The sequence below is a fragment of the Schistocerca serialis genome, chromosome 2 (assembly GCF_023864345.2).
Source record: "Schistocerca serialis cubense isolate TAMUIC-IGC-003099 chromosome 2, iqSchSeri2.2, whole genome shotgun sequence".
NCBI classification, from domain to species: domain Eukaryota; kingdom Metazoa; phylum Arthropoda; class Insecta; order Orthoptera; family Acrididae; genus Schistocerca; species Schistocerca serialis.
Genome location: NC_064639.1, coordinates 435,031,024 through 435,043,156, shown reverse-complemented (window position 1 = coordinate 435,043,156; position 12,133 = coordinate 435,031,024). Strand labels below are relative to the sequence as shown.

At 39.6% G+C, this 12,133-nt stretch overlaps 1 protein-coding gene across 2 annotated transcripts in view; it reads left to right on the top strand.

Annotated features, from left to right (window-relative positions):
* The window catches only part of LOC126457295 (SWI/SNF-related matrix-associated actin-dependent regulator of chromatin subfamily A-like protein 1), a 132,419-nt gene that overhangs the window by 101,581 nt on the left and 18,705 nt on the right, over positions 1 to 12,133 (top strand). For both annotated transcript variants that reach the window (XM_050093468.1, XM_050093467.1), the window contains exons 10-11: positions 2,099 to 2,206; positions 2,292 to 2,466. In XM_050093468.1, the coding sequence (XP_049949425.1) occupies positions 2,099 to 2,206; positions 2,292 to 2,466 (283 nt within the window). The remainder of the gene's footprint in view (positions 1 to 2,098; positions 2,207 to 2,291; positions 2,467 to 12,133) is intronic.

The window sequence follows — 12,133 nt, the reverse complement described above, 5'->3', positions numbered from 1 at the left end:
AGGAAGGGCAAACCTACATTTCTAGCATTTGTAGACTTAGAGAAAGCTTTTGACAATGTTGACTGGAATACTATCTTTCAAATTCTGAAGGTGGCAGGGGTAAAATACAGGGAGCGAAAGGCTATTTACAATTTGTACAGAAACCAGGGACATGAAAGGGAAGCAGTGGTTGGGAAGGGAGTGAGCCAGGGTTGTAGTCTCTCCCCGATGCTATTCAATCTGTATATTGAGCAAGCAGTAAAGGAAACAAAAGAAAAGTTCGGAGTAGGTATTAAAATCCATGGAGAAGAAATAAAAACTTTGAGGTTTGCCAATGACATTGTAATTCTGTCATAGACAGCAAAGGACCTGGAAGAACAGTTGAACGGAATGGACAGTGTCTTGATAGGAGGGTATAAGATGAACATCAACAAAAGCAAAACGAGGATAATGGAATGTAGTCGAATTAAGTCGGGTGATGTTGAGGGAATTAGATTAGGAAGTGAGTAAAGTGAAGGAGTTTTGCTATTTGGGTAGCAAAATAACTGACGATGGTCGAAGTAGTGAGAATATAAAATGTAGACTGGCAATGGCAAGGAAAGCGTTTCTGAAGAGGAGAAATTTGTTAACATCGAGTATTGATTTAAGTGTCATGAAGTCGTTTTTGAAAGTGTTTGTATGGAGTGTAGCCATGTATGGAAGTGAAACATGGACAATAAATAGTTTAGACAAGAAGAGAATAGAAGCTTTCGAAATGTGGTGCTACAGAAGAACGCTGAAGATTAGATGGGTAGATCACGTAACTAATGAGGAGGTATTGAATAGAATTGGGGAGAAGGGGAGTTTGTGGCACAAGTTGACTAGAAGAAGGGATCGGTTGGTAGGACGTATTCTGAGGCATCAAGGGATCACCAATTTAGTACTGAAGGACAGCGTGGAGGGTAAAAATCGTAGAGGGAGACCAAGAGATGAATACACTAAGCAGATTCAGAAGGATGTAGGCTGCAGTGGGTACTGGGAGATGAAGAAGTTTGCACAGGATAGAGTATCATGGAGAGCTGCATCAAACCAGTCTCAGGACTGAAGACCACAACCAACCATGCTTTATAAACAAGGGTCAGACTTTCCTTACAATTTTTATTTATTACAATTTTTTGGGAAGTTCTCTGTGTTCTTTCACTCCTCCCTTATTACTGCTTCCTTATGTATGATGTCTACTGATTCTTTCCTGCACCATTTCACTGTATCTTCACCACTTCTCATCTTCTGTCTATTGATTGCCTTCAAATCAGTTTCTGGAATTTCAGTCATGGTGGCTTTTCCATTTTCCACTGTGTCATCAGAAGTGAAATTCTTAAATGTGTTTCAGTGCTAAGAATTGTTTCTTTGTTCAGTGTCTTATACTTTTCACTTGATATTTTGTTTGGCAGTTAGTGATTGCCTGCCTTGAACCCCATTTTTACCTATGCCTGAATATATGACTACTGGAACTTAAATTTTATTCTGGTTATTGTGTGGTATTACTACTGATAGAAACAGCAGCCCTGTCCTAGGTACAACTCAAACATCAGCGTATGATTGTATGAAATTTTATACATATTATACAGTTAAAAAACAGTACAGTAATCTTAAAATCTGATGAAAGATAATGGCAGGAATTTAATTGTATACAGAGAATATTAAGGGCTGTTTTGTCCTGTGAGTGTATTTCGAAATGGGGTTAAGACGTGGACTCATTAAAGAGCAGTTGAAAATGTACAGTGATAAGGAATGTTTAAGTTTGTCTTTTTGTTTAAACATCATGAGAGCATTAAAACTAACTTCTGTAAAGAGGATAACGTGTATGATTTTCATAGCTTCAGCCACATTTTAATGAACTGAGACTTTTGAATCATTCTGCATTAACTTGACAATAATTTGTACAGGAAAATTGAAAATCTGTGAAATAGATAAGGTGCATAACCATTATTTCTTAAGATTGTCACTAAGCTAACAGAACAAGTAATAAATGACAATTACGTTCAGATGTTCTGGACTCTGAACTAAAATATATTTCCAGAATATATATTGAAGTCATGTAATAGAATTCATAGTGATTGATAATCCTTGCTTTCCTCAGGGATTACATAGCCGATTTGCTAGAGGCTGGGAAGAAGTTCATTTGTTTTGTTCACCATAAGGTTGTGATGGATGGTCTTTCAAAAACGATGGAAGACAAGAAAGCCTCGTAAGTATTTTCACAAATTGAAACTATCTACTGTTTCTACAAACATCTTAAGGCAGAAATTTGTATATAAATTTGCCTTTATCAGGTACATAAAAATTGATGGCTCAACTACAGCCAGTGAGAGGAAGGCTTTATGTGACAAGTTCCAATTTGATGACAATTATTCTGCAGCTCTTTTGTCAATTACTGCAGCTAATGCTGGAATAACTCTAACAGCTGCCAAACTTGTCGTTTTTGCAGAGCTTTTTTGGAACCCTGGTGTAAGTAAGCATGTTATAGTTTCATTTATAAATTTTTGATGAAGATATATTTCTATTGTTTAAAACAGGCTCATCCAAGAATTGCACCCGGCAGGTGTGGCCATGCTCTGTGGGTGCAAGGGAGTGTAGTTCAATGCCCTGTATGTGACTGTGTGTTGCTGGTGTCGGCATAGGAGCAAGAGAGATAGCTCCAGAGTGAGTGGGAGCGCACAGCACTGCTCTGTGCTGGACTGTCCCCTTGGTCAGATCCAGTGTAAACAAAATAACAGAGGAACCGCAGTTCTGTAAAAGTGGTCGATGAGTGGTACAACAGGCAAACAATTTACTGTTTAGGTAACAATTAGTGCTCTTGTGGCAGAATCACTGCATAGCTTTAGAAAATAATATCCAAAACAAGAATCGAAGAAGAACTTTGTAGTTTTCTGACGCACAGGTTGATTCAATAGTGTTGCGCGCGCGCGCGCGCGAGTCTCATTCTTACTGAAACTTCCTGGCAGATTAAAACTGTGTGCCGGACCGAGACTCGAACTTGGGACTTTTGCCTTTCGTGGGCAAGTGCTCTACCGTCTGAGCTACCCAAGCACGACTCACGCCCCGTCCTAACAGTTTTACTTCTGCCAGTACCTCGTCTCCTACCTTCCAAACTTTACAGAAGCTCTCCTGCGAACCTTGCAGAACTAGCACTCCTGAAAGAAAGGATATTGCGGAGACATGGCTTAGCCACAGCCTGGGGGATGTTTCTAGAATTAAATTTTCACTGTACAGCGGAGTGTGCGCTGATATGAAACTTCCTGGCAGATTAAAACTGTGTGCCGGACCGAGACTCGAACTTGGGACCTTTGCCTTTCGCGGCAAGTGCTCTACCGTCTGAGCTACCCAAGCAGAACTCACGCCCCGCCCTCACAGCTTTACTTCTGCCAGTACCTCGTCTCCTACCTTCCAAACGGTAGAGCACTTGCCCGCGAAAGGCAAAGGTCCTGAGTTCGAGTCTCGGTCCGGCACACAGTTTTAATCTGCCAGGAAGTTTCATATCAGGGCACACTCCGCTGTAGAGTGAAAATCTCATTCTTACTGTTAGTAGTTACAAGTAAATATTTTTTGTTGTACTTTGTGCTACAGCTTTTTGTGTCCCTTTTCTGAGCTTAGACATCAGATCCTTAGTTTGCTGTTTTGGACACAATAATTTTAATTGACCAAGTTTGAAAATTTATTTAAAAAATAGAATTAAGGTTATAAAGACCTTTAATCCTTACAGTCAACATTGTTAAAGGAGACAATTAACATTTTACACCTTTTCCTGTTTTGAGGAAATGATTTTGTCTAGGTTTGGTACAATATTCCGGGAGACTGCTAACCTCAAAGAATTAGTCAAATTTTTATTGCTGAGTTTTAGCAAGGTATAAAGGGAGAAAAAGTGCTCACAAATATACATGGACTGAAACATAGAGAGAACTTTGGCTGTGTGCTTGTGCAGGAGAGAATACTTCTTTCATGGAAAACAGCTTTAAAAATCATCCAAAGTTTTACACATAAGAAAGCAGTCCTTCAGGCAGATATTGTACTGGAGGTCAATCAGCTCTAGTTGAAACACTTGTGAGATGTCCTCTGGCCAAAGGGAAAATGGGTGAACAAATATATCTAAGACCGGTTGAAGCTCACTTATCTCAAAAAATCTGTTTCCAAACTCTTATCATAATTTGCAAATGATTTGAACATAATTTGAAAAATCCACATCTTTTTTAACGCTGTCTAATGTAGGGGAGTGTCCACAATTCTCCATGCGCAACTGTTTTTCCCAAAAAGGAATTTTTTAAATGCTTGAATCATCTGCACTAAATCAACAGCAGAGTGATTTTTGCCATGGAGTGAAATGTTCAGTCTTTAAATGACCAGTTAGGTCATACAAAAAAGCCGAGTTCGCCATCCACTTTGGATCACGAAGTAATTCTTCTGGACGTCCTTTCATTTCCAAAGGGTGCTGATTTCATTCATCAAGGAGCAAAACTGATGAAGCACCTTCCCTCTGCTCAGCAATCTTACTTCAGCACGGTAGGAGATGTCTGGGTATTCTGTTTCGATATCAGCCAGAAATTCTTTAAATTGGTAATGTGCGAGTCCATGTGAACAAAGATACCGTTAGAACAACTATGTCCTTAACATTTTTTGTGTTGACAATCTTTGCACAAAGTGCCTCCTGGTCTACAAGACAATGGACTGCTGCGAATAAGGAACAGCCAACTTCAGCCGTTTTTGACCTGATGTAACACAGGATTCCAGTGCGTATCCCTTGTAGCGTATTTATCATCCATTGTTACGCTGATCAGGTGTTCCCATTTGAGACCCATTGACTCGAACAAATTTTCCACGGTAGAAAAACGCCAAAACCTGCGGTTGTGTCTTTTAAAGGTATAAGGTTGAGAAATTCTTCTGTGACATACAGATTGTCGTTGACCCCTCGAATGAATATGATGAGCTGAGATATACCCCCAACATCTGTGGTCTCGTCGAGAGTGATAGAAAATGAAACGAAGTTTGCTGCTCTGTCCATTAATTGCTGCTCCATATCTGAGGCCACATCTTCAACTCAGTAAGCAACAGTTTGAGATGAAAGAATTATTTTTTCAAATTTTTCTGTGAGGTCTGCTGGACAAATACAAGCCGCCAAGTTGACCAGGCAATCCTTGATGACATTCACAGCCGCAAATGGTTCCCTGCTTTTGCAATTCTCAGTGAGCATTTTAATTTTAACAATTAATTGTTTCATTCAATGAAACCCAAATAAAAAAACTAACAAAAAAGGTTGGTTTTAGTTGTGTTTTCCCCCAGTTCCTCTGAAAAGCAGTCATAGACGCTAGTAAGGACAGCAAACTGTGCTTGCAAAATAAATTTTGATCTATTGGAATATTTACATTTTAATTAATTGAAAATGTAGATCAAACTACAACATATCTTTTCCCACCCATCAAAACACAAATACACAAAAACAAAGGATGACTCTAAATGACACATTGCTGTACAAGTGAGCGTTTGTGATGGCTTTGTAGAAAATGACATGATTTCATGCAACCCAAATATAACAATTAACCGAAAAGAAATGTTTCTTGTTGCTGACAACCTCCATTTTCAATAACTGGCACATTACTAAGTAACATACCTGATTATAAAATATAGTGTTATTTATCATCTTTATAAATAATAAAGAGTCATATGGTAGGAAGCACATCTACATTTGCATGGATACTCTGCAAATCACATTTAAGTGCCTGGCAGAGAGTTCATCGAACCACCTTCACAATTCTCAATTATTCCAATCTCGTATAGCGGGCGGAAAGAACGAACACCTGTATCTTCCCGTATGAGCTCTGATTTCCATTATTTTATCATGGTGATCATTTCTCCGTATGTAGGTTGGTATAAACAAAATATTTTCGCATTCGGAGCAGAAAGTTGGTGACTGGAATTTCATGAGAAGTCTCCACTGCAACGAAAATTACCTTTGTTTTAATGATGTCCACACCAAATCCTGTATTATTTCAGTGACGGTCTCTCTCCCTTATTTGCGATGATACAAAATGTGCTGCCCTTCTTTGAACTTCTTCAATGTGGTCCGTCAATCCTATCTGGTAAGGACCCACACCACGCAGCAGTATTCTAAAAGAAGACAGACAAGTGTAGTATAGACAGCCTCCTTAATAGACCTGATACATTTTCCAAGTGTCCTGCCGTATAATGCAGTCTTCAATTAACCTTCCCCACAACATTTTCTATGTGTTCCTTCCAATTTAAGTTGTTCGTAATTGTAATTCCTAGGTATTTAGTTGAATTTACAGCCTTTAGATGTGACGGATTTAGTGTGTAACTGAAGTTTAACGGATTCCTTTTAGCACTCATGTGGATGACCTCATGCCTTTCGTCATTTCGGGTCAATTGCCAATTTTCGCTCCTTACAGATATCTTTTTCTAAATCGTTTTGCAATTTGTTTTGATCTTCTGATGACTTTACTAGATGATAAATGGCAGCATTATCTGCAGACAACCTAAAACGGGTGCTCAACTTGTCTCCCAAATTGTCTGTATAGGTAAGGAAAAGCAGAGGACTTATAGCACTACCTCGGGGAACACCAGAAACCATTCTGTTTTACTCAATGACTTTCTGTCAGTTAGTACAAACTGTGACCTCTCTGACAGGAAATCACGAATCCAGGCACATAACTGAGGTGATATTCCATACACAATTTCACTACAAGCCATTTGCATGGTAGAGTGTCAACAGCCTTCCGGAAATCCAGAAATACAGAATCAATCTGAAATTCCTTGTCAGTAGCACTCAGCACTTCATGTGAGTAAAGAACTAGTTGTGTTTCCTAAATCCATGTTGACTGTGTGTCAATACACCACTTTCTTCGAGGTAATTCATAATGTTCTAACACAGTATATGTTCCAAAATCCTGCTGCATATTGATGTTAATGATGTTGATGTTGTGGTCTTTAGTCCAGAGACTGGTTTGATGCAGCTCTCCATGCTACTCTATCCTGTGCAAGCTTCTTCGTCTCCCAGTACCTACTGCAACCTACATCCTTCTGAATCTGTTTAGTGTATTCATCTCTTGGTCTCCCTCTACGATTTTTACCCTCCACACTGCCCTCCAATACTAAATTGGTGATCCCTTGATGCCTCAGAATATGCCCTACCAACCTATCCCTTCTCCTAGTCAAGTCGTGCCACAAATTTCTCTTCTCTCCAATTCTATTCAGTACCTCCTCGTTAATTATGTGATCTACCCATCTAATCTTCAGTATTCTTCTGTAGCACCACATTTCGAAAGCTTCTATTCTCTTCTTGTCTAAACTATTTATCGTCCATGTCTCACTTCCATACATAGCTACACTCCATACAAATACTTTCAAAAACGACTTCCTGACACTTAAATCTATACTCGATGTTAACAAATTTCTCTTCTTCAGAAATGTTTTCCTTGCCATTGCCAGTCTACATTTTATATCCTCTCTACTTCGACCATCATCAGTTATTTTGCTGTATCCTCTCTACTTCGACCATCATCAGTTATTTTGCTCCCCAAATAGCAAAACTCCTTTACTACTTTAAGCATCTCATTCCCTAATCTAATTCCCTCAGCATCACCCGATTTAATTCAACTACATTCCATTATCCTCGTTTTGCTTTTGGTGATGTTCATCTTACGTCCTCCTTTCAAGACAGTGCCCATTCCGTTCAACTGCTTTTCCAGGTCCTTTGCTGTCTCTGACAGAATTACAATATCATCGGTGAACCTCAAAGTTTTTATTTCTTCTCCATGGGTTTTAATACCTACTCCAAATTTTTCTTTTGTTTCCATAACTGCTTGCTCAATAAACAGATTGAATAACATCAGGGATAGGCTACAATCCTGTCTCACTCCCTTCCCAACCACTGCTTCCCTTTCATGCCCCTCAACTCTTATAGCTGCCATCTGGTTTCTGTACAAATTGTAAATAGCCTTTCGCTCCCTGTATTTTACCCCTGCCACCTTTAGAATTTGAAAGAGAGTATTCCAGTCAACATTGTCAAAAGCTTTCTCTAAATTTACAAATGCTAGAAACATAGGTTTGCCTTTCCTGAATCTTTCTTCTAAGATAAGTTGTAGGGTCAGTGCTGCCTCACATGTTCCAACATTTCTACGGAATCCAAACTGATCGTCCCCAAGGTCAGCTTCTACCAGTTTTTCCATTCGTCTGTAAAGAATTTGTGTTAGTATTTTGCAGCCATGGCTTATTAAACTGATAGTTCGGTAATTTTCACATCTGTCAACACCTGCTTTCTTTGGGATTGGGATTGTTATATTCTTCTTGAAGTCTGAGGGTATTTTGGCTGTCTCATACATCTTGCTCACTAGATGGTAGAGTTTTGTTAGGCCTGGCTCTCCCAAGGCTGTCAGTAGCTCTAATGGAATCATAGTATGAAGGCTTTCACGACCGGATGAAATATCTTCTGGTAAACCTTGCGGGATGTAAGGTCGTGGTCCATGAAACTCTTCAGCTCCTGACGTTTCGTCCAGTGCTTCGCTGGACATCTTCAGAGGGGTGTTTCTCCTCCGGTGAGTCTTGCCGACGGGTCGGCAAGACTCACCGGAGGAGAAACACCCCTCTGAAGATGTCCAGCGAAGCACTGGACGAAACGTCAGGAGCTGAAGAGTTTCATGGACCACGACCTTACATCCCGCAAGGTTTACCAGAAGATACTCTAATGGAATGTTGTCTACTCCCGGGGCCTTGTTTCGACTTAGGTCTTTCAGTGCTCTGTCAAACTCTTCACCCAGTATCATATCTCATATTTCATCTTTGTCTACATTCTCTTCCATTTCTATAATATTGTCCTCAAGAACATCGCCCTTGTATAGACCCTCTATATACTCCTTCCGCCTTTCTGCTTTCGCTTCTTTGTTTAGAACTGAGCTTCCATCTGAGCTCTTGATATTCATGCAAGTGGTTCTCTTTTCTCCAAAGGTCTCTTTAATTTTCCTGTAGGCAGTATCTATCTTACCTCTAGTGATATGCGCCTCTGCATCCTTACATTTGTCCTCTAGCCATCCCTACTTAGCCATTTTGCACTTCCTGTCGATCTCATTTTTGAGACGTTTGTATTCCTTTTTGCCTTCTTCATTTGCTGCATTTTTGTATTTTCTCCTTTCATCAATTAAATTCAGTATCTCTTCTGTTACCCAAGGATTTCTATTAGCCCTCTTCTTTTTACCTACTTGATCCTCTGCTACCTTCATTATTTCGTCTCTCAAAGCTACCCATTCTTCTTCTACTGTATTTCTTTCCCCCATTCTTGTCAGTCGTTCCATAATGCTCTCCCTGAAGCTCTCTACAACCTCTGGTTCTTTCAGTTTATTCAGGTCCCAGTTCCTCAAATTTCCTCCTTTTTGCAGTTTCTTCAGTTTTAATCTACAGCTCATAACCAATAGATTGTGGTCAGAGTCCACATCTGCCACTGGAAATGTCTTACAATTTAAAACCAGGTTCCTGAATCTCTGTCTTACCATTATAGAATCTATCTGATACATTCTAGTATCTTCAGGTTTCTTCCATGTATACAACCTTCTTTTATGATTATTGAACCAAGTGTTAGCTATGATTAAGTTATGCTCTGTGCAAAATTGCCCCATTGCATATTCACCTACTACTTTTCCTTCTCTTCCTTTTCCTACTATCGAGTTCCAGTCACCTATGACTATTAAATTTTCGTCTCCCTTCACTGTTTGAATAATATCTTTTATCTCATTATACATTTCATCAATCTCTTTGTCATCTGCGGAGCTAGTTGGCATATAAACTTGTATTACTGTAGTAGGCGTGGGCTTCGTATCTATCTTGGCCACAATAATACGTTCGCTTTGCTGTTTGTAGTAGCTTACCCGCATTCCTATTTTTTTATTCATTACTAAACCTACTGCTGCATTACCCCTATTTGAGTTTGTATTTATAACCCTGTATTCACCTGACCTGAAGTCTTGTTCCTCTTGCCACCGAGCTTCACTAATTCCCACTATATCTAACTTTAACCTATTCATTTCCCTTTTTAAATTCTCTAACTTACCTGCCCGATTAAAGGGTCTGACATTCCACGCTCCAGTCCGTAGAACGCCAGTTTTCTTTCTCCTGATAACAACGTCCTCCTGAGTAGTCCCCGCCCGGAGATCAGAGTGGGGGACTATTTTACCTCCAGAATATTTTACCCAAGAGGACGCCATCATCACTTAACAATACAGTAAAGCTGCATGCCCTCGGAAAAAATTACGGCTGTAGTTTCCGCTTGCTTTCAGCTGTTAATGATATGGACCTGTAATTTAGTGGATTACTACTACTACCTTTCTTGAGTATTGGCGTGACCTGTGCAACTTTCCAGTCTTTGGGTACAGATCTTTTGTTGAGTGAACAGTTGTGTATGATTGTTAAGTAAGTAACCTAATTGGTATATAGTCTGGACCAGAAGACTTGCTTTTATTAAGTGATTTAAGTTAGTTCACTAATCCGAGGATATTTACTTCTATGTTACTCATGTTGGCAGCTGTACTTGATTTGAATTCTGGAATATTTACTGTGTCTTCTTTCGTGAAGGCATTTTGGAAGGCTGTGTTTAGTAGCTCTGCTTTGGCTGCACTTTCTTCGATAGTATCTCCATTGCTATCACACAGAGAATGCATTGATTGTGTCTTGCCACTAGCATACTTCATATATGACCAGAATCTCTTTGGATTTTCTGCCAGGTTTTGAGACAAAGTTTTGTTGTGGAAACTATTATAAGCACTAAATTTCGAGCTTCTGTAAAAGATTGCCAATCTTGGGGATTTTGGGCCTGTCGAAATTTGGCATGTTTGTTTCATTGTATCTGCAATAGTGTTCTGACCCGTTTTGTGTAGCAAGGAGGATCAGCTCCATTATTTGTTAATTTATTTGGTGTAAATCTCTCAATTGCTGCTGATACTATTTCTTTGAATTCAAGCTACATCTGGTCTACACTTATATTGCTAATTTGGAAGGAGTGGAGTGTGTCTCTCAGGAAGATGTCAAGTGAATTTTTTTCTGCTTTTTTGTATAGGTATATTTTTCTTTTATTTTTGGAGGATTTGGGGGTTACAAAATTCAATCTTGCTACAACAACCCTATGTTCACTAATCACTGTACCCCTTTTGATGCTCATCATTACCTCAGGATTATTTGTTGCTAAGAAGTCAAGTGTGTTTTCACATCTGTACCCCTTTTCATGCTCATCATTACCTCAGGATTATTTGTTGCTAAGAAGTCAAGTGTGTTTTCACATCCATTTACTATTTGCATGGGCTCATGAACTAACTGCTCGAAATAATTTTCAGAGAATGTATTTAGCACAATTCCAGATGATGTTTTATGCGTATCTCCGGAATTAAACATGTTTTTTCGCCCACATATCAAGGGTAAATTGAAGTCGCCACTAACTATAATCCTAGGAGTCAGTACATGTTTGAAATCAAACTCAAGTTTTCTTTGAATCTTTCAGTAATTGTATCATCTGAATTGGGAGGTCGGTAAAAGGATCCAGTTATTATTTTTCTCTTGTTGCCAACAATGACCTCTGCCCATATTAACTCACAGGAACTATCCGCTTCAATTTTGTGGCAAGATAAACTACTTCTAATAGCAACAAACACACCACTGCCAACCGTGTTTAGCCTATCTTTTCGGAACACCATTAGGTTCTTGGCAAAAATTTCAGCTGAGCTTGTCTCTCCGGCTTTAGTCAGCTTTCAGCGCCTATAACTACTTGAGCATCAATGCTTTCTATTAGCGCTTGGAGCTCTGGTACTTTCCCAACACAGCTACGGCAATATACAACTCTATACCAATGGTTCCTGTATCTACATTCTTTGTGACTGAAGCTCTTTTTGTGTTTTCCCAAGACCCTCCAGCCTAAAAAACTGCCCAGTCCATGCCACACAGCCCCTGGTACCCGAGTAGCTGCCTCCTGCATTTAGTGGACTCCAGACCTATTCAGTAAAACCTGAAACCCAACCACCTTTTGGCACAAGTCGAGGAATCTGCAGCCTACATGGTCATAGAACCATCTGGGCCTCTGATTCAGACCCTCCACTCGGTTCTGTACCAGAGATCCACAATCGGTCCTGTC